Here is a 21900-nt window from a genome sequence, read left to right as displayed (position 1 = left end):
TTATGAGCCTTTTCTCTCCTCTGGGTGACACCTGTGTCTTCATCCTGCATTCACATTACCTGACCATGATTCATTGGGCGCTGAAGAGGGCCATTATCACGGCTGCTGTCACCTCTCCACACTTGCATTTGCATAGTGGCTTTCTCAGTCATGGATGTTGAAATGCATTGTTTTGAAATGCCAGGTTTGGACCATGGTCTTTAGGGAGCTTGTCCCTCTTTGCTGTATTAAGCTTCTTGTTTAGATATTGGACCATTTCTGTCAGGGTTTGATAGTGTTCAGCCACGTGAGGTCAGGTACGGATGTTGGCGGATTAGTTCTGGATCACAAACACCATTGGACAGACATTGGACGATGCTCCATCGCTCCACAGAACACCGTTCCACTGCTCCACTGCTTTATTCCCATTGTATGTTCTTCTATGGAGATTAAGAAGCTGTGTTTGTGTGTGACTAATTGAACATCTGGACCCATTGTTTGGTGCATCTTAAAATATTTGGGCCCGAAGTGTACATACACCTCATTTCTCTGTCCTTTGTAGAAGAGGTGTACCACAGATATGTTTTAAACCGGCTTTTTTATGTTACTGCCTGTGTCTCGTATTTAAAGCCCTGTGCATTACATTTCCTCAGACAGCTTGGTAATGCCAGCCTTGTCGCTTCAGAGTGATTTGTGAAGCGACAGCCGTGGCCTGATTGTAATTTTAAAGCGCTGCTTGGTGAGTCGTGAGGAGAGATGATTTAAAACGGCTGATTTCTGAGGTCTCCAGACTTGAAAGTGCACTGGTTGAATTTCCACACATTAAAAGCCCTGTTTTTGAACACAGTCTGAGTCTGCAGTTGATGGGGGGAGTAAATGGCAGATTCTGCATTTCATAACGAATGCTCTCGCGCTCTGTTTTTGTCGGACGAAGTTGATGAGGATGTTTAGTGAGGCATGAGCTCTGGGCAGGAAAGAGCCATTGAGTCATTACAGCTCATACTTTACTACAGTATTCTATTATGCCTTTACTACAAGAGGGAGAAGTGTCTGTGAGAAGTGCTATTTTCTGCTCTGACATGGTTCTACTTGCTTCTTGCGCCATGACCCCACACTCTTGAAGCCCTTACTCTGAACCTTTCATGAATTGCTCACTCATCTCATCTTTTAAAAATGTATTGAAGACCTCTTCACACTGTGCTGTAAAATTTGCATCTATTTCACATCATGTGCTTAAGCGTTTCTAATAAAATGTCCATTGAATGTAGTCATAGATTCTCAAGCACGCTTTGTAGACTTGGTACAAATAGAGTTCGGTGGAAAGTCAGAGACCACCTTTCTTTTATTGAATGTCCATTCTAAAACAGCCAGAATGTAAATATTATTGTTAGTGTTAAATAAATACATAAAGTCATTCATTCATTCATTCATTCATTGTCTGTAACACTTTTACAGTTCAGGGTCATGGTGGGTCCAGAGCCTACCCGGAATCACTGGGCACAAGGTAGGAACACACCCTGGAGGGGGCGCTAGTCCTTCACAGGGCGACACACACTCACACATTCACTCACACACTCACACCTACGGACACTTTTGAGTCACCAATTCACCTACCAACGTGTGTTTTTGGAGTGTGGGAGGAAACCGGAGCACCCGGAGGAAACCTAAATACATACATTAATTAGTTAAAATAAAAAAAATAAACAAACCCCCCTGAGATTCTGAAGCAATTAACCACTTAGGCTTGGCAGATTGCCAAAATCAACAGGAGACAGGAGAAAAACAAGATCCACTTTTATTCCATATGTTAAAATCTATTCCAGGTTTGTGTCCATCTTTGTAGCAGACCTAGAGAAATGAACAGTGGGAGATTGAACGCCTTTACCACACAAATAAAAGTTCCCCTTGATTAAAAACAGTCGAGGCATGGTCTTAAGCTATTTGCTGCAAAATTACTGCCTCCTATAATTGAATTAAACATTGTGTTAAACCGTTATCACTTATTATGGACCGTCCAGGTGAAGTTTTTTAATGCATATTGCTGGTGGCTGCTGAGAAGCGTGTGATGGATGGACAGAGAGCCTCAGTAATTGCTTTGAGACAAGCAAAATAAGGCACCGCAAATAAACCGGGATTAAATTGAAATTGAATGGCTTTCCCAGGAGGTTTCAAGAGTTCAAATATAAGTGAAGCAACTTTTCAGGCTCAGTGGACAAGTGGCTTTTTTATAGCTGAAAGTCATTATGTTGGTTACATCTTCTTTTAGTCTAATTGCCTACTGTGTACCATCATGACAAACAGACAAAAATAAGTCTCTTTAAAAGAGAAGTTTAAAATCTGGGTGAGAACCAGGCAGATAAAATGTCAGAAGCAAATATAAAAATAATAATAAAAAAAACAAGAATCCATGAGTCTAAAAACTGATTGAAAAATCAAAAGGCATAAGCCAGACAAAAAGGCCAAAATTTACCAAAAAAAGTAATGAGAAACGTTCATTAGAAATGCTTAGAACTGAAGCAGAAGTAACACCCCACAAAGTACTCGAGAGGAGGCAACATTTGGACGTGCAGGTGAGGTCAGTGAGTGTTGTCATGGTAACCCCTTAGTATTTTGGGCGTGAGGACCTCTGGTGTCCAGGGTGAGGAAGACACATCTCTGACAGTGGTATAGTCACCACAGTCTGATCAGGAACACCACATTATACCAATAACAGCCCATGAGTTTTTGGATTTCAACTGGTCTTCGGATTAGAGCACCTTCCAATTGCCATAAACGCAAGTAATACTGAAGAAACTAGGCAATGAATGCTTTTACATTCTGTTTTTTATTCCTGGTTTTGTTTTCCACGACCAGACCAATTAGCTGCAGAAATACGATTAGCAGACACTGGAGAGATATCAACTCAAACTGCTGCCCACTGGATGCTGCTTGGCTTCCACCATATCTCTGCTTTTAATTGTCCATCTGTCAGAGCAGTGCAGAAATCTACACTACCTCTGATTTGCTTGCATCAGAATCCAAGTTCCTCTGTCAGTTCTGCTGAAGCTGGTTGGTTCCATCACACATTTCCTCTGGAATCTGGTTAAGAAACACTTTGATCAAACCATGATCATTACTACTACAGACATGTACTTACTTAATTTCTCATTTGCATTTGTGCGTAGTAAATCAAAATAATGACTACTGTGCGAAAAGCACTGATGTAATTGGTGTACCCTGAGATAAGGGCTAATGTTTTAACATTTTTGTAGTACGAAGAAATCACATTATTACTGGAGATATTTGTATTTTTAATGTATTGCATTTTGGGAAACAATAATAGACTGGACATTCTTCTGAAAACAGATGGGAGGGAAAGCAGAAAGTTATTTGTTTATGTTTGCCCTATTTACCCAGAGCCTTGATTGGTCACTGAAGCAAAGCTCTGTCCTTATCAAAATGAAAATGAGGCCCACATTTCATGCTGTATAATATAGTGAAGGGTCGCCATTTCCACTGAATTTTACACAGGATTTCTTGCTCTGTGCATGAATTTTCCTGGAAATGCATTCGTTTCTGCCTCTGATGGAAATACCACACAGCAGCATAAAGCCAACCCCAGTTCAGCAGAAGTTCAGGAAAAAACTCATCCAGGGAGTGGACAAGGACGTACTATGCAACACATAGAAATGGAGAAAGAACAATGTAGCCAAATTGTCATTGTGGCTCAGTTTGGTCACTTTAACACACTTGGATGAGAACACTAACTGCTGTGTAATAATAGCTAGCAGATGCTCACATGGTGGGAAGAGGGAGAGCAATCCTCCCCACACGGAGACAAGGCCAGTCATGTTGCAAGTAGCACCTTAATAAGCACACCATTGTTTTTATTGGGCCGACTTCAAAATGGCCGCCATGTTGTAAGGTGTTCCATGTAAATGGCCCACCCTGTATATCAGTAATAATGAGGGCTAGCTGTTAATCGGTTTGAGGAAATCCAGATACAGGTATTTCGTAATATTGTAAAATTGTGTATAAAAAAACTTTTGATACTTACTCTCAGAAATGGAGATGAATGACTGGCGGAGAGCAAACAGAGCAAATCCGACAGAACGAAAAAACTATTAATAAAAAGAAAGAACAAGATAACTTTCCTACAAAGTGAGAAAGTGTGTGTCTTGGACTCAAAGCCCCCAGCATGTGGGATCAGCGGGTGGTAGCCCATCTCCCAGAGAGCTTCCGAAATTTCCCGCTGAGTTTAATTACGAACTAATAATAACACACCTGTTCCAGCTAATCAGTGTTTTCAGGAGACCTTCACTAGCCGCGTTAGACCTGCTTGTTTGCGCTACACGCTCTCAGAAATCAGGGGCTTCCATTCAGCATCAGAATGAAGAGTTTATGCAAGCATCTAATCACCTTCTCTTCAGTCAAACACTTAAACAAGGCAAATGCTGATGTGTTTCTGAGGTTAGAATGTGGGGTAACGTCTGGAAAACCTAGTTATGAAGATTTATAAAGATTATAAAGGTTTTACTGCTGTTATGAATTCCTAAAAGCTTCTATGTGCTTAAGTATTCTGCAATGATCAGAAATACCCTTCCAGGGAAATGCTGTGTGACTGGACTTACACATTTCAAAGACAAGAGCAAGAATAGAGGCGAGCTATTAGATGGTTGTGTACTGTATATGGATTGTCCTTCATGCTTTCTGTCATTAGCTGGAGAAAGCAGGGGTGCCGAGGGTGCTGGGGTGTAGGGAGGATTAGGATGATTCCAAGCTCCCAGAAGAAGCAGTGGCTCACAAAGATTATACCTTTGCAATATTTATTTATTTATTTATTGCATGTGACTTTTGGAGCTTATGGAAATGTTCACAAAAAAGCTTCATTCACTGAATGCTAATTAAATATTAATTTTAGATACAGTGCCAAAGCAAATGTCATTCTGTCATCTCCTCCGTGACCTCCGCCCCTCCCTCCATCTTGCGCGGTGACAGTGCTCAGTGATTTAGGTCGAGATTTTGGTTTCTAACTCAAATGAAGCTAAAGTCACAGTAGGTTATAAAAACATAAATGTTGCAGATATTAGACTGAACAGCCACTAAAGCACATATTAAAGTAGAAATATGAGAATATGAATTTCAGTGCATTTATTTCATTCATTATCTGTAAGCGCTTATCTAGTTCAGGGTCATGGTGGGTGCAGAACCTACCCGGAATCATTGGGCGCAAGGTGGGAACACACCCTGGATGGGGTGCCAGTCCTTCACAGCGCAACACACAAACACACACACTCACACCTACGGACACTTTTGAGTCTCCAATCCACCTACCAATGTGTGTTTTGGGACTGTGGGAGGAAACCGGAGCACCCGGAGGAAACCCACGCAGACACAGGGAGAACACACCAAACTCCTAACAGACAGTCACCCGGAGGAAACCCACGCAGACACAGGGAGAACACACCACACTCCTCACAGACAGTCACCCGGAGGAAACCCACGCAGACACAGGGAGAACACACCACACTTCTCACAGACAGTCACCCGGAGGAAACCCACGCAGACACAGAGAGAACACACCACACTCCTCACAGACAGTCACCCGGAGAAAACCCACGCAGACACAGGGAGAACACACCACACTCCTCACAGACAGTCACCTGGAGGAAACCCACGCAGACACAGGGAGAACACACCACACTCCTCACAGACAGTCACCTGGAGGAAACCCACTCAGACACAGGGAGAACACATCAACTCCTCACAGACAGTCACCCGGAGGAAACCCACACAGACACAGGGAGAACACACCACACTCCTCACAGACAGTCACCCGGAGCGGGAATCGAACCCACAAGCTCCAGGTCCCTGGAGTTGTGTGACTGCAACACTACCTGCTGCACCACCGTGCCGCCCCTTCAGTGCATCTTTCTTCACTCAAAGGGAATTTTTCTGAAGAGCCAACCAGTCCAAACATTGTACACATAAGACCACCCAGCTTATTTCTTTATTGAGTGATTGACTGTGGGCTGCCTTAGTCTCAAAACATAAGATTAAACAAGCTCTCCTGATTTTGCATTTATACATAATAAGGGCAGTTATGAAAACGGTTCCACCACCTCATCTGTGCATCTCCAGTCACTGCACCACACACACTTTTATGTGAGCATTCAAAAATGGAGTTAAACAAGACAAAATCATACAACTGACAGAACTGATCAAATATAGGAGAACGAGAGGCGAAATATGAGAGAACTAAGCATAAACTGTAAAGATGAGAGCTGAGAAATGAGAAAACCCAGTCAAAATGTTGACAAGGACCGCCGACAACTAAAAAAACAGAGCAAACCTGTGAAAATTAGAGAACTGAGTAAAAACAGTGAACTTGAGAGCTGAGAAATTAGGGAACTGATGGAAATATTGGAAACAAGACTGAATAAATAAGAGAGCTGAGCAAAAACCATGATAATTAGAGCTTGGTTATGCGTCGCTAGTGGTGCCCCTAATGTGCCTCCTTCTCTAGAATTGTCATCTGGCAGAATGTGAGTGAATTACAAGCCAAGCCCATGAGGAAACAGGATACACTGGTCAATCTCAGCAAATCAGCAACAGTGACAGCTCCCTGAAACGTGTCAGTTGCCAGCTGATATAGCCTGCAGTCATAGCACCTGAAAAACAGCTGGTACCTGGATGGGAGACCTCAGAGAAGCTTGGCTGATGACAATGGGCCAATTGAAGTGGTCTCTGGTCTGTGTGGATCCCCATGCTATGGACACTGTACTGAAAAAAATGGCACTGTCCTTCAGGCATAAAACTAAGGACATTTCATCAAAAAAGAATTGGGTGTGACCTCAATGTTCTGCTAAATCTGTCACTCACTTCTGCCACCTAATCATCTCCATCCTCACATAATAAACTGATGAATCATTGCCCCTCGTCCACGCTCTAAAGCTGGTGTGTGGTGATCGCTGTTCATGGGGCTGCTGTACACTGGAGGTGGTTGGGGGGACTAGAAGTGTAGCTGTCATTAGTTAATTCACTCAAATTGGTGAAACACTACTAATTTTTATCAGATTTTTGAAAAACGAAATCAGATTTTAGTTTAACACACAGGATACGTGTTTACTGGACCTTCAGCTTTTACTTCTAAATGCAGCTACACTGTAAGCCCGGATAAGTTGAGTTTACTTAAAAAATTTGAGGAAACCGGTTGCCTTAAAAAGTTAAGTAATGTGCAATGAAAACTTGAGTCAGTTTAACTTAAAATGTCAAGTTGTTACACCTAAAGGTTAAGTTGATTTAACTTTTTTGTTTTTGTTATACCAATTCCTTTACCTAGTGATTCTACTTAATATCTTAAGTTGAAATAAATTAAATTGATTTCTACTTTCTTCTTACTTCTCTTCTTTTTAATCCTATTTAACTTCATTATTGATTAGAAATATTAATGGAAATATAAGTCAGACCAATACAGTTCTTTTTGTGCTTTATTCTTTCCTTGAAATATAACATCAACAAAGGGACATAATGCACTACCCTGAAAATTTGCTCGCATAACTGAAACCTTCTTAAGCAATTCCACACAGAATTAGCATTGAATAAATCACAATCAGGCTTAGTTGCTCAAATGGTATACAAAGTTGTACTCACAAATATAAAAAATTAGAGAAAACGACCTTTGAGAAAATGAGCTAAATCTTAAATCTGAGCTAAAGCTGTCCTGACATAGATAATGTGGCCATTGGGAAAGAAAACAGACAGAGAATATGACTTCTCTAAACTTATGCTTCCTAATGACAAAATTCTAATAAAATTACAGCCAAACAGGTGCGCACACAAATTTTAGGCCATATTGTGTACACTGCAAACAGTGCACAAGAGCAAAAATATAAATAACAAATTTTGTACATGGAACAGTAACCTTCCTGAATTCAGTTAGCAAGCTGATTTCTTAAAGTTTGAATTTTGGGTGGCAGTTCACGACTACCCAGGTTGAGCATTAGCTGCTGAATAAAGCAGAAAGTGTTTTTCATGCCCTTAGGGTAGTTCAGGTGAAGAGCATAGATGAGACCAAACAGAAGACAGGTGGCCTGGGGTAAATTGGCCAGGTCATCCATCACCACAGTGCCTTCCAAGATGATCCCCACTTTGGATGGGTTTACTTGAGGGTGTTCCTGATCAACACAGAGGAGTCCCACTGAAGTTTGGCTGTATGAGTCCTTGTCAGTTACATCCTAACAGAAAAAATTAAATTAACAAACAAAACAATCAAGTTAATTGATGTGTTGTCCACCAAATACCAGAGTTGCTTTGAATTGCCATATAGAAACTGGAAACTGCCATATACATCTGGAAACCATGTAATTCTGTCCAATAATGGTTTGAAGAATTTCAGGCCTGTATATTTACTATTCTGGTGTATATGCGTCCTGTGTTTTAACACAGATTTACCCCTCCTCAGCATAAACTAGTGCAGAATCCGATTTAGATTTAGTTTATATCAATCTGTATCTTTGATACACTTCAGAAGAATTGTTTACATGATTTTACCAATTAGCCCATATGTAGTCAAATAACTCATCAAAAAAGTTGTGATTAAAATCCAGATATATCTTTAATTTAAATTGCAGGTGTAAGACTAACATTACTAATAAACTCTGGAAATTTACTGTCACAAAAACATGTTTAACAAGTACATGCTGAAACCACCTCACTCAATCGGCATACAGAACACAAAATAAACATTTATTTGTAGCTAACATGGGGCAGCCATTTCAGGCAGCTGGTATTACGTCTTTCCTTACCAAAATGTATTACATAATTTTAAAAGAAACAAAAATATTAATATAAAAAAAAGAAAAAAGAATGATTGCATCACAAACTGCATAACGACATTTTACACAATGACCCTGTGCTCCAGCCTCCCACAGTCTGAATGTGGAACAGTAGCAGCAAATGAGAATATAACCCATTTTTTTTTAGCTTAAATGTATAAAGTTTTCTTTTTTCTTTTTAAACTACACATGTGTTTGATAATGAAGTGTACATAATTTGTGGATGTTTTTTTTTTTTGGACAATGCCCTTCCATTAAAGTAATTCTGAAGACGATTTTGAAGTGTAACAGTCAAAACTATACGATTAATGGTGTGTATATAAACAACTGAAAAAAAATCAATAATAGAGATGGTCCAAAAACCATTGGTTGGGCAACCAAATTAAATATTTAGTAAAAAAACTAATATTTTATAAAATAATAAAATAAAATTCAACAGAAAAAATGAACATTTACAACAAATTCAATTACTTACAAAGGATGTCTTGAAGAAGGTAGAGGGATCATCCCCCAAGATGATTGGCAAGCCCCGAAGACAAAGGCATCTGATGTCTGCAGGCTCAGTGGTCTGCAAAATGCAGAACACAGCAAATGTTAGTTAAAGAAGCGTATGAGTATTTATCTAAAAAGAGTCAGAAGAGATGCCATGAAAGCAAAAGACACAGGGAGATGACAAGAGAAGAGATTAAAGAGAACATGCAGGGAAGTAGGAGAAATAAGATTAAATGGAGACTCCAAAGTGTCCGTAGGTGTGAATGTGTCTGTGTGTGTGTGTTGCCCTGTGAAGGACTGGCGCCCCCTCCAGGGTGTATTCCCACCTTGCGCCCAATTATTCCAGGTAGGCTCTGGACCCACCGTGACCCTGAACTGGATAAGGGTTACAAATAATGAATGAATGAATGAAGATTAAATGGATAGAAGGATAGACTTGACAACTCACCTTTGTCTGTCGTAAAAGGTCAGCCAAAAGCTGACCAGCAAGTCCTTTCTTCTTTCTGAAGAGGTCCATCAGCCTTGGAGAGAACTCGTCAAGGGCATCAAAGAACTGTTCTTTGAGATTTTTTCCTACCACTCTGGTGAACTCGCAATATACCTAAAAAATAAAGCAAAGCAAACCATGCATATACCTGTGGTTAAATGTGCCCAATATATGACCCATTAAGTGATGTGTCACACAACTTTAACCAACACAAAGCCATGACAAATGTAAGCACAACTGAACATCTACTACTACAAAAAAATGATTCAATATATATTTATAATACAAAAGACTACCATCCTTTGTATTGACAATACTTTAATACTTAAAACAGTCATACAAACCTGGCTTTCTGTAAAAAGTGCTGGCCAGCGATGTACCACTTGGCTGATGGCAGGCTTGTCTCTGATCATTTCTTTTCTCCGAAGAGCAAAAGTTACATCCATTTCTTTCCTAACAAGAGATTAATCTTTTTTCCTAACAAGAGATTAATCCTAAATTAATCGCTGGTCGAGTTGGCAGAAGAACTGTAGCAGAAACCGCCTGTTAAACTGGTATAAACAAAAAATGCCGCTCAAAAAACAGCGCGTTCTGGTGAAAAATATTCGTCGACTTTGTTAAACAAAGATTCCACTTTACAAAGTCGGTTAAAAATCACTCCGCCACACTTCTTGCAAAAGCCTTCAACAGTTGAAAAACAACACGTCCGTCAACAAGTAAAAGCTTGACATTAAAACAAAATCATCTCTGCTCGCAAACAGCCTAGTCTACCAAATTATATGCAGGACTGCGTAATACGCCGGTCACACTGGTTGAAATGCACCAAAACTCCAACTTGCCTGATAACGTCTCTGGCCTGACGCGCCAAAAGCAAGCTGAAAAAATAAAATGGCGGGGTTACACGTAAAAAGTCCCCAGTTTTCTGTTAAATTACCTTAATTTAAGCTTTTAAGTTAATCATTTAAAAACGTACAAATTTAAGTTCATTAAACTTAAAACTGTTAATATATTTAAATGTGTACTAATATGAGTATAATGTACTTACATTTGATAGTAATGCAATAAAACTTAAACTGTTAAGTTCAATGTACATAATTTTTTTAAGTAGATATAAAATCCGGGCTTACAGTGTAACAAACAGTCCGAACACCCAGCTGTCTACAACATGAAGAGCCCCTTCAACCTTAGGCTTAATTATTCAGTTATTATTAAATCTTAATTACTATTATTGTGTAACCACAACTGATGATTTAGTAATAAATGAATACATGGTAATTGACAAGTAGCTGTCATTGGTTTCTCCCACTGTTCTCATGGTACAGGTGTAGGGGCTGGTGCCAATGTTAAACATCTGTTTAGGGCATATTCAGCCTCATATACTGGAAGATCTTGACGGTGTTTTTAAAAGTGTTTCTCACCTTATGTCTTGAATTCCTTATCTCTCTCAGTCAGAGATTTCTGTCTGTGTTCGGTCGTGGCATTTATCTTTCCTAGTCTCGGGTAACGCACTTGCTCCAACCTGTTAGAGCAAGGAAACACAACCATGTGTGTACGTTCAGCAGGATAGTGCCCAATTTCTCTGCTATGTATATTTTCTATATCTTTATTCATTCACACACACAACCAAATATATTCGAATATGTGTTGACATTGAAACACTGAATGAAATATCATCAGAGATTACTATCAACCAATTTTGTTACATCAGCTAAAGGAGGGCATACACTGCAGATTTAGCCCACATTTAGGCTTGATTTCATCATAACCAACGAAAATGGTAGTTACCTGTCATGCGGTTTCAGCATTCATTCATCTTCTGTAACCACTTCATCCTGATCAGGGTGGTGAGTATGGAACCTAACTGGAATCACTGTCTCATACATCTGGTCATCACACACTCACCCAGTCACTTACAAGCTCACACCTGTGGACAGTTCCACCCACTTTCGTGCAGCCAATCCACCTACCAATGTAGGACCTGGAGGAAACCCACACAGTCACTGGGAGAACACACCAAACGTCTCACTTAACGTATTGGGACCCCAGACTTGAGCTGAGACTTGAGCTGTGTGGCAGCAAGACTCCACCGTGCCTTCCTGCAGTTTTAGCAGATTCATGTAATCTTGTCTCACACAAACTGGAATCATTGGGCGCAAGGCGGGAATACACCCAGTCCTTCACAGGGCAACACACACTCACACATTCACACACTTTTGAGTCGCCAATCCACCTACCAACTGTGTTTTTGGACTGTGGCAGGAAACTGGAGCATCCGGAGGAAACCCACCCAAACTCCTCCTCACCCGGAGGAAACCCACGCAGACACAGGGAGAACACACCACACTCCTCACAGACAGTCACCCGGAGGAAACCCACACGGACACGGGGAGAACACACCACACTCCTCACAGACAGTCACCCAGAGCAGGAATCGAACCCACAACCTCCAGGTTCCTGGAGCTGTGTGACTGCGACACTAACCTGCTGCACCACCGTGCCGCCCACACTGACCAGACAGAAGCAATTTGTGGTTCTACAATTAGAGACTGCAGTTTGTCTGTTGTTCTGCATACTCTGTTTGCCCCTTTTCACCACCAAAAAGCACCACAGAGCAGGAAATAATTAGGAGATGAATCATTCGCAGTGCTGCACTGACACAGCAGAGCTGCTGGAGCATTTAAACCCCTCAGGGTCACTGCTGGAGGGCGAATAGTCCACCAACCAAATCTACCCAAATAATACCTGCCCTATGGTGGTCCTGTGAGGGTCCTGACAATTGAGCGACAGGGTGCAGTGTAACAGATCGACTATTGTACTGTATTGAATTATAAAATGCACATATACTGTCAGTGGAGATTGAGTGTAGACACAAGAAGGTGGTAGTATTTTTATAGCCGATCATTATATATACTGGCTTTGATTTGTTTGACAGGGTGGAATTTGAAGGTAGAAACAGGCTGAGCGATGTGGACATTTACAGAAATAAAAAAAATCACTTGTCTTTTCTAGTGTTAGCAAACTATGATGTGACCATAAATCTAATATAATCTAATCTCCTCCAACCTCATCTCATCTACAATAACAGTTAAACTAAAGTCTAATATTTTCCGCTCACGTAATCCAGACCATCTATGATCTATTTGCAGCAGGTTAGAGTCGCAGTCACACAGCTCCAGGGACCTGGAGGTTGTGGGTTCGAGTCCCGCTCCAGGTGACTGTCTGTGAGGATTTGATGTGTTCTCCCTGTGTCTGCGTGGGTTTCCTCCAGGTGACTGTCTGTGAGGAGTTTATGTGTTCTCCCTGTGTCTGCGTGGGTTTCCTCCGGGTGACTGTCTGTGAGGAGTGTGGTGTGTTCTCCCTGTGTTTGCGTGGGTTTCCTCCGGGTGACTGTCTGTGAGGAGTGTGGTGTGTTCTCCCTGTGTCTGCGTGGGTTTCCTCCGGGTGACTGTCTGTGAGGAGTGTGGTGTGTTCTCCCTGTGTCTGCGTGGGTTTCCTCCAGGTGCTCCGATTTCCTCCCACGGTCCAAAAACACATGTTGGTAGGTGGATTGGCGACTCAAAAGTGTCCGTAGGTGTGAGTGTGTGACTGAATGTGTGTGTGTGTCTGTGTTGCCCTGTGAAGGACTGGCGTCCCCTCCAGGGTGTATTCCCGCCTTGCGCCCAATGATTCCAGGTAGGCTCTGGACCCACCGCGACCCTGAAGTGGATAAGCACTTACAGATAATGAATGAATGATGCTGTAAAGCTTCTGAACCTGTAGTGATTACCCTGCAGAAACATTTCACCTCAAACTTTTTCTCTTTCTGTTAGAGAACACCTACATTTGGGAGGGACAGCCACTATTTGCTAGCTGTCTCGCAATATTTAAAAAAAACAATGAAAAGATCACAACAATGAACTGCATATTGCTTGTCACTTTGGTTGTTTTTAATATTATTTTGATTGCTGCTACACACAGGGTTTGCGTAAACATTCACAAGCAATTTAAATGCAAATGCTTACATATAACTGCAGTTATATCTGGCCAAGACAAACGGCGGAATCGTTTACCTTATCATTCTCGCTAAGCAAATGAGACATTAAAAATGTAAGAAAAATCCTCTGTAATGCAGCAGTGCAGAATTTAAACGATATATTATTATTTGTTTACTGTCTAATGTTGCTATAAACTCTGTGGTATAGACGAGACACAAACAGAGTGCATTTATCAAGTGATTATTATTTCACTGATGCAGAAACTAATATTGTTTTCAGAGCCAGTTATGCTAGGTGTGCTAGCTCACAAACGAACACCAAAACAAAAGTATTTGCAGCTTAATGATCTACAATACCATAAGTCGGTAGGTTGGGTACTCTGTCTCTTACACACACACACACACACACACACACACACACACTGAGTCATAAAAGAATGATCAAAGTGAATTGTGCTATGAGAGATTTTTTTTTCTGTATTCCCAAAATGCACTGACATTCAAAAACATATAGCAAATATTTCAGAGGGATGTCTCAGGCTTACATATTGTCATTTCAATATAACAAACACAAACACACACACACACACACACACACACACACACACAAGTGACATTTCAGCATCTCTTTGCTTAAGATGTTTAATCTTGTCCTGAATCTCATGTGTTTTTCTTTAACACCTTGATGTGTCAGAGCCCTTGCTGAATCTCAGTGGGAACTTTACATTCAATTACATTCTGTGTGGCTGTGAAATGTCACGGAGAAATAAAGCCTGGCCCCGTCCAGCTCCAGGCCTCTGATGATGGAGATGTGGAGTGGTGGTAGTACGGTGGGAGAATGGGGGTCTTCTTTGAAAGTCATATAGAGTCTCCTCAGTGCAGGACAGAAGATCCTCATTGTTTGAAGATTAAAAACATCTTTATTTCCAGGTACTACACAGAACCATACGCACTGCTCCACTGTTGTTGTGTAACTGCCCAACGAACGCCATGTTTGTTAAGCGCTCTGAGCTGTTGGAGGATATTCATTAATATTCATTCATTCATCTACTGTAACTGCTTCATCCTGAACATACACGGGACAGGGGGGGCAGTCTATCACAGGGCATCACACACTCACTCATTCACTCACATCTGTGGACAGATTCACACACTCAGCCCTGCACACGTGTGGACGGTTTCACAGTTTCACTCATTCAGTCACACACTCACTCAATCACTCTCACCTCTGCACAGTTAAGCCACCTAACAACGTGTGTGTATGGACTGTGGAAGGAAACCGGAGCACACTGAGGAAACCTATAAAGACACAGGAAGAACACACTACACTCCTCAGAGACCGTTTCCAGTACTGAGGAGGCAACCTGTATAACCCCTGTGTCACCCAAATATATTTATCATTTTTATTTATAATTTATTTTATACCTAGTTATGTCGCGTCTATATTTTTCAAGTTTATTTTGGAGATAAGTCACTACAGATAAAATAATTCCTAATCATTCATTCATTTTCTGTAACCACTTCAATTCAATTCAGGGTTACGCAGAATCACTGGGCGCAAGGTGGGGGCACACGCTGCATGGGTTACCAGTCCGTCACAGGGCACCACACACTCACACCTATGAATGGATGGAGGGAAATGGAGCACCCGGAGGTGAACACATCCAGCTCCTTACCGACGGTGTCTTGAATCTATAGTTTACAGGACCCTCGAGCTGTGTGACAGCTACCTGTTGACCACAGTGCCGCCAAATTCTTAATTCTGAGATTTAAATATAAATAACTGTTTACTTCAACAGTGAAAACCTGAGAATGAGAGAGAGAGAGAGAGAGAGAGAGAGAGAGAGAGAGAGAGATATGGGTGAGACAGAGAGATATGGGTGAGACAGAGAGATGAGTGAGATGAGGCGAGAGAGAGAGAGAGAGAGAGAGAGAGAGAGAGAGAGAAAGAGATGAGTGAGAGAGAGAGAGAGAGAGAGAGAGAGAGAGAGATGAGGGAGATGAGGGAGGGAGAGAGAGAGAGAGAGAGAGAGAGAGAGAGAGAGAGAGAGAAAGAAAGATGGGTGAGATAGAGAGATGAGTGAGATGAGGCGAGAGAGAGAGAGAGAGAGAGAGAGAGAGAGATGAGTGAGAGAGAGACTAGGAGATGAGAAAGAGAGAGAACGAGAGAGAGATGAGTAGGGAGAGAGAGAGAAAGAGAGAGAGAGAAAGAGATGGGTGAGAGAGAAAGAGATGAGTGAGAGAGAGAGAGAGAGAGAGAGAGAGAGAGAGAGAGAGAGAGAGAGAGAGAGAGAGATGAGGATAGTGAAAACAGTGGCTGGGGGTGGTGCAGGAGCGAAAGACCGGCCGACCCCGTTTTATTACAGGTGAGTCAGGTGGAGCAGGTGAACCAGGAAGTGGCGAAAAGAGAAACCGCGAAAACAGCGCTTCACCGCCGCATTACACTCCGACATAGAGTGTTTCCCGTATTTCTATCTGTTTATTACGTTAATGTCCCACACTTCACACCATGGCGCACAGCTCTGTTCTGTACACGAAACTGCCCCGGGATCCGGAGGAGGACACACAGAGAGCGCGCGCAGCCCGCGAGCCCAGTGACGACGAAGAAGGGGAAGATGAAGCAGTGACTGTTTACCTCAGACAGTGAGTGACGGCGCCTCTGAGAGAGTCCGCATTTCACTCTCGCACTGTGGAGGGCATTTGAAGGCGGACTGGAGGCTATAATAATTCCATAGTTTTCTAAACATAGGCTCCAAAATGGTCGCTAGCTAACAATCAGTGTCTTCCCTGTCGAAGAAAACGTCCCCGTCCTTCTCTCGTTTCTGAGCTAATTTACGTAATCCCACACACGAACTACAGAGCGACCTGAAGTAGACTTAAGTGAATACACGACGTGAGGAAGAAACGTTATTTATTTATTTATTTCCATTTATCCTTATATTGGGTTAATATTTCACACTTTAAACGGATAATTTAAGCCTGTTCAGTAGAAAACGAGCTGAGGGACGTTTGGCTTTTTAGACTAAAATGATTTCTCATGTAGTCAGATGACGCAAACCTGACCAGTTGAAAAATTGCTGAGGAAATTTCCTATTGGACAGTCTATAGTTCTGGTCTGGCTAACATCTTAATCTTTCTCTGAGGAAAACTCCCCTGGAGTCATATCCACCAAGAACTAATCTTCCTATTGTGTAATGTTTAGGCCTGGTTTCTTAGTGGTGTTCCACAAAGCAGTTACACAGATAATGTAAGCCCAAAGTTGAGTACAATCCAATAGTAATAAGAACAGGCCAAAAACATTTCTCCTGTTGGACAGGCTTTGCTTTGGAAATTTTGCTAAACTGAAATCTGTTTGTGGATTAGCCACCTGAGGTCAGAATCTCCGTTGAGGAAAATATTTTGTGGCCACAATTACATTGGACAGGACAGGTGCCTTAAAATTGTCTTGGATATAACTCAATATAACTCAACTCACACAGATCCATATCTCCACCCACTCCTCCATCATTCACATGCTAATGCCTTAGACCTGTGATGTAACAAAAGCTCTTTGTCTGAATCCACCCATTTCAGTCTTTGGAACATTTTTAAAAAATTGTTCACTTATTTTTTTTTTTAATTTGGCAAGTGTAAAAATGAATGTGTGCAGACATTTTTAAAATAACAACATTGCTCAGTTATAACTCTAATGTAAAGAAAATAGTAACAGAATAGGAATAGAGTACATCAACACTGATATATACAGCAGCCTCTTTTCTCTAAGAAATATATAAGAGGGACACTCTCTTTTAAGATGTTCAGAGGAGAGCTCCTCCGTGAATGACCCATAGTGGAGATGGACTTTGTGTCCAGTTCTGTGATGGCACACTTTGTTTTCAGCTGCAGTTACTGAGTGGATGCGTAGCAGGGAGGATCAAAGCAGTGGTCCATCTCCACAGAGATCCCCCCGGCCTTCTCTCAACATCACAGCAGTGAATTGAGCTCCGGAGAGAGTTGGGGGGGGGTGGGGGGGGTTGACGTTTAGATCCCTGCAACTATCTGCTTTGTCTCTGTGTTTTATTCATCTGTGGATTTCTATCTTTCCAGACTTCAGAAGTTTCTTTCATTCTTGTTCGTCTGCTATTGTTATTCCTCTCGTGTCCACAGGCTGTCCGATGGACAGAATGGAAAAGACATGAAGAAAGAGACATGGATTCGGGTGATCGTGGCTCTGGTTCTGCTGGGCGTCATCTTCGTATGCCTGCTGTATGAATGGAATGGGTGGTGGTCCGACCCTGAGGGACTAGAGAGTGGCCTCAACAAAGATACCCAGACTCTGGAGGATCCTCAAAATCACCAGGAACATAAAGGGGATGAAGTAGCTGGCCATGAAGTTAGAGATGATCACCACAGCACCGATCGCCTCTCCCACGAACATGCTTCACTCTACCACCATGGAGTTGTCCTGACGTCTTCAGGTTTCTATATATTTTAGAATACACACTGATCAGCTACAGCATTACAAACGTGATCATTGGATATGCTAAACGACTAGACTTTAACGACTAGATTGTTACAACTTTACTTCAACTTTACTTCAACTTTACTGTCATTGCTTTGTACAAATACAATGGCAAATAAACGTAAAAACGTACAAAGCGTAGTATTGTGCAGTAGTAATTGTGCATAAGTGATAAATACAGTCAAAATTAAATACACAAAAATAACTTAAGGAAGAGTGTGTTCTAATATTGCTCTAATTACAATAAATATACAAAAAACAAATACTGACTGTAATAAATATGTAATTATCTGTAATAAAACAGGTAATTAGTATATATTATTTATGCTGGTACAGTATTGTCATTTTCTCTACTGTTCTTCCAGCTCCCTACGAATTATCAGAAAATTTAGAGTTTAACATGATTGCTATAAGCTGCCAGGTAAATACATGTGTATAATTTTTTTTCTCACTCATTAGAATCACAGAAACATGAGCTATACGTTTGTATTCACTTCAAGTTTTGAACGATAGAATTTCAGATCAATATATTTCTTTGGACTGTTTTTGTAGCTGTTTTAATGAAGCAGTGTTGTTGTGTTTCTGCAGTGGACTGCTCCAGGTTGGGTAGAGAGCTCCTGCAGGACGGAGGAAATGTGGTGGACGCAGCGATTGCTTCTCTGCTCTGCCTCGGAGTCGTCCACCCACACACAGTAGGAGTAGGTCAGTAGCCTGTCCTCACTTCATCATCTGCAAATCAAATCATGTAATCATACACAGCCATAAACTGGAACAGTTCCAAGATCCACAAACATGGTTCTACTTTAAAACCTAATTTATTGCAAATGGCCGTTTAGGTCTTCTGACTTTGATGATATTACGTTTATTAGAAGTGGACATTGGGGCTTATCTAACACTGATGCAATTTTGTTAGATACAGTAGGAACATTCAGTCTGCTCTGCAGATTTATTCCTAGAAATCCCTCATGGTTTAAGTCTAATGCGTTGGAAATGGTCAAGTTTGCAGTAAGTGTGAATTTTAATGACTGTGGGTTTTAGTTATTCCTCTGAGAACTGAAGTATGTAAGCATTAGTACTGCATCTATCTCTAAAGTGAAAGATAGTTTGTGAAAGGTTAGAACAGATGCATTTATTGCTTAAAAAAACACTGGAGCTTGTTTAATCATCGTAGAACAACATCAATTCCATTAAAGTGAACAGTAACCAATCTAGCTTGTTTATTATAGAAATATGTCTTGGGTAAATGCATGTTTTTAATCTCCATTACCTTTTAATTGTCTTTCAGAAGGTTACTGAAGGTCTAGAAATGACATCTGTATGCTTAATGATAATTGATTATCCGCTTAATATTGTAATTAATGGATGGACAACCTTGAATGAGACCTTGCAATCTGAAAGAGGTGATGGTTGTTCAGCGGCTTTTTTAATAAAACTTTGTAACTTCCATTTTGTGTTTCTTTTAAAGGTGGTATGTTCTCAGCCATTTTGTACAATCACACCACAGGATTGTTCAAGTCCTCACGATCAAATGCACCACAGCTGCCCTCAGCCCCGTATGGGGTTCCGTCCTTACTCCAGGGCGTCAGAGCACTGCATTCTCGGTACGGACAGTCAGAGTGGAGCAGGCTTTTCAGGGAAGCCATTGTTCTCGCAAAGGAAGGCTTTCTCATCGATGACGTCCTGGGCAAAGCCTTGGAGACCCATGAGGATAAAATCCTGCACTCAGAGCTGTGTGATGTGTTTTGTGACATGAATGGCCGTGTGAAATCAGCCGGTGTGCTCGTCTCCAACCAGAACCTATCAGAGCTCTTGCGGGTGGCTAGCCTAAATGAGTCCCATTTCCCAGAAACCCTGGCCATGAAATTGGCCGAAGACCTCTCGGCACGCGAGGGGCCCGCTTTCTTAGCCGCCCTTCAGCGTAGCCATGGAGAAATCAATGACTCCCTTATCGCGCAGGGAGAGAAATACACTGTCCTTTCAGCCGGCTCCCCCTTCGCCAGCCCGATGCTATCTGATATATTAGAGCGAGTCAGGGAGCAAAGCCTTTCCTTTGAGAACGGCGCTGAAGATTTCAACGGGGCTGCTACTTCTTTCTCCAGCCTCTTAAATTTGACTCAAGGACTCAACGATACAGCTCTAGCTGAGATGAACTCGAAGCTCGTGGAGTTATTTGCTCTCAGTACACGAAGCAGCCACATCGGGGTGCTGGACAGGCAGGGAAACTTTATCATTATGTCCGCTTCACTGAACAACACATGGGGTTCTGGCCGGTTCTTACCATCCAGTGGAGTTATCCTTAGCAGCTTTGTGTCAGATTCCTCAGACTTGCCTTATTTTAACTACCCTTTGGTTTTAAAGACCGGCAGTGATGGAGACAATGAGGAAGACGAGAGTGAAGTAGTCGTCATTGCCACCACTGGAGGGCTTTCTGCCTTATTTAACGCTGCCATTCTCTTCCAAAGGGTTCACTGCGGAATGGCTTCTTCAGATGCCATCAGTAGCCCGCTCCTCCACGTACAAGAGGGAATATCCACAGCTATGACCATTTGTCTGTCTTCCATTTCAAATAACATGGACGTTTATAGGCTGGCTTCAGAGACAGATGGTGAGCTACAGCAGGTGGATGGGTGCTCAGATGGTTCCCTCTCCATGCTGCTGAGATTACACGCTGAACATGTTAGTGCATATGGAGCTCCTAGTACGGATGGCCACACTGATGGTTACTGAAGGAAGAATTGCGTAATAGCAGTGTAAAACTGGGTCATTATTTTTTTCCATTTTGAAGGTCCCCTGTACTCTCTCTTCAGATGTTTATATTGTGTCTGGTGAAAGCAGGTGTGCGGGGTCAGGGAGAGGTCAGGGTTAAGGTTATAGTTTTAGGTTGAAATGAAGGTTAAGGTTAGTGTGAGTGTTAAGAGTTTTAAGGTTTTATGGTTTTGTCCGTTTCTAAAAGATGTCAATAGGAAAAAAATGTAAAGTAAATTGAGTAGAATGTAAGTGGAGAGAAGATCTACAAATCATCTAGCAATGATCCTCAGGCCTTTGATATACTGTAACTGACCTGCCTTTACACCTCTCATTCAGCCATCACTTGTTTAGTGCCCAATGTTTTCATTCATTCATTCATTATCTGTAACCCTTATCCAGTTCAGGGTCGCGGTGGGTCCAGAGCCTACCTGGAATCATTGGGCGCAAGGCGGGAATACACCCTGGAGGGGGCGCCAGTTCTTCACAGGGCAACACACACACTCACACATTCACTCACACACGGTCACTTTTGAGTCGCCAATCCACCAACTACCACCTACCAACGTGTGTTTTTGGACTGTGGGAGGAAACCAGAGCACCCGGAGGAAACCCACACAGACACAGGGAGAACACACCAAACTCCTCACAGACAGTCACCAGGAGTGAGAATCGAACCCACAACCTCCAGGTCCCTGGAGCTATGTGACTGCGACAACTACCTGCTGCGCCACAGTGTCGCCCCATATATATTTTTTATTTTTTCTAATTATTGGTGGCGACAATTCAATAATCGCTGGATATTGGTGGGTACACGTCACCTCCGTCCATGCTAATTCTACACCCTTGCCTCAAAATATCATCACAGACACTAATGGCAAGTCTTTACCACATCTGCAGAGTACAG

At 41.9% G+C, this 21900-nt stretch overlaps 2 protein-coding genes across 2 annotated transcripts; one reads left to right on the top strand and one right to left on the bottom strand.

Moving 5' to 3' along the window:
• Nucleotides 1-7671: 7671 nt before the first annotated feature.
• LOC136676257 (uncharacterized) lies at nt 7672-10231 on the bottom strand. Its single transcript, XM_066653115.1, has 4 exons — nt 10119-10231; nt 9736-9888; nt 9271-9363; nt 7672-8195 (listed from the first exon to the last, which is right to left on the bottom strand). The coding sequence occupies exons 1-4, from the start codon at nt 10218-10220 to the stop codon at nt 7893-7895; spliced, it is 651 nt and encodes a 216-aa protein (XP_066509212.1). The 5' UTR covers nt 10221-10231; the 3' UTR covers nt 7672-7892.
• A 5968-nt stretch (nt 10232-16199) lies between these two features.
• LOC136676186 (glutathione hydrolase 6-like) lies at nt 16200-21200 on the top strand. The gene is made up of 4 exons (XM_066653027.1): nt 16200-16390; nt 17894-18204; nt 18837-18950; nt 19714-21200. Exons 1-4 carry the CDS (start codon nt 16257-16259, stop codon nt 20973-20975), a joined length of 1821 nt encoding a protein of 606 aa, XP_066509124.1. The 5' UTR covers nt 16200-16256; the 3' UTR covers nt 20976-21200.
• The last annotated feature ends 700 nt before the right edge of the window (nt 21201-21900 follow it).

The sequence above is a fragment of the Hoplias malabaricus genome, chromosome X2 (assembly GCF_029633855.1).
Source record: "Hoplias malabaricus isolate fHopMal1 chromosome X2, fHopMal1.hap1, whole genome shotgun sequence".
NCBI lineage: Eukaryota > Metazoa > Chordata > Actinopteri > Characiformes > Erythrinidae > Hoplias > Hoplias malabaricus.
This window is presented reverse-complemented; position numbering and strand designations above follow the sequence as displayed.

Excerpts from the sequence above, each read along its gene's own strand:
- LOC136676257 (XM_066653115.1), bottom strand. The coding sequence starts at position 10,220 with ATGGATGTAACTTTTGCTCTTCGGAGAAAAGAAATGATCAGAGACAAG. Across the intron at positions 9,364-9,735 it reads ACCTTTTACGACAGACAAAG|ACCACTGAGCCTGCAGACAT; the intron begins GTGAGTTGTCAA and ends TGCATTTTGCAG. Across the intron at positions 8,196-9,270 it reads CCTTCTTCAAGACATCCTTT|GATGTAACTGACAAGGACTC; the intron begins GTAAGTAATTGA and ends TTTTTCTGTTAG.
- LOC136676186 (XM_066653027.1), top strand. The coding sequence starts at position 16,257 with ATGGCGCACAGCTCTGTTCTGTACACGAAACTGCCCCGGGATCCGGAG. Across the intron at positions 16,391-17,893 it reads GTGACTGTTTACCTCAGACA|GCTGTCCGATGGACAGAATG; the intron begins GTGAGTGACGGC and ends TCGTGTCCACAG. Across the intron at positions 18,205-18,836 it reads AGTTGTCCTGACGTCTTCAG|TGGACTGCTCCAGGTTGGGT; the intron begins GTTTCTATATAT and ends GTGTTTCTGCAG.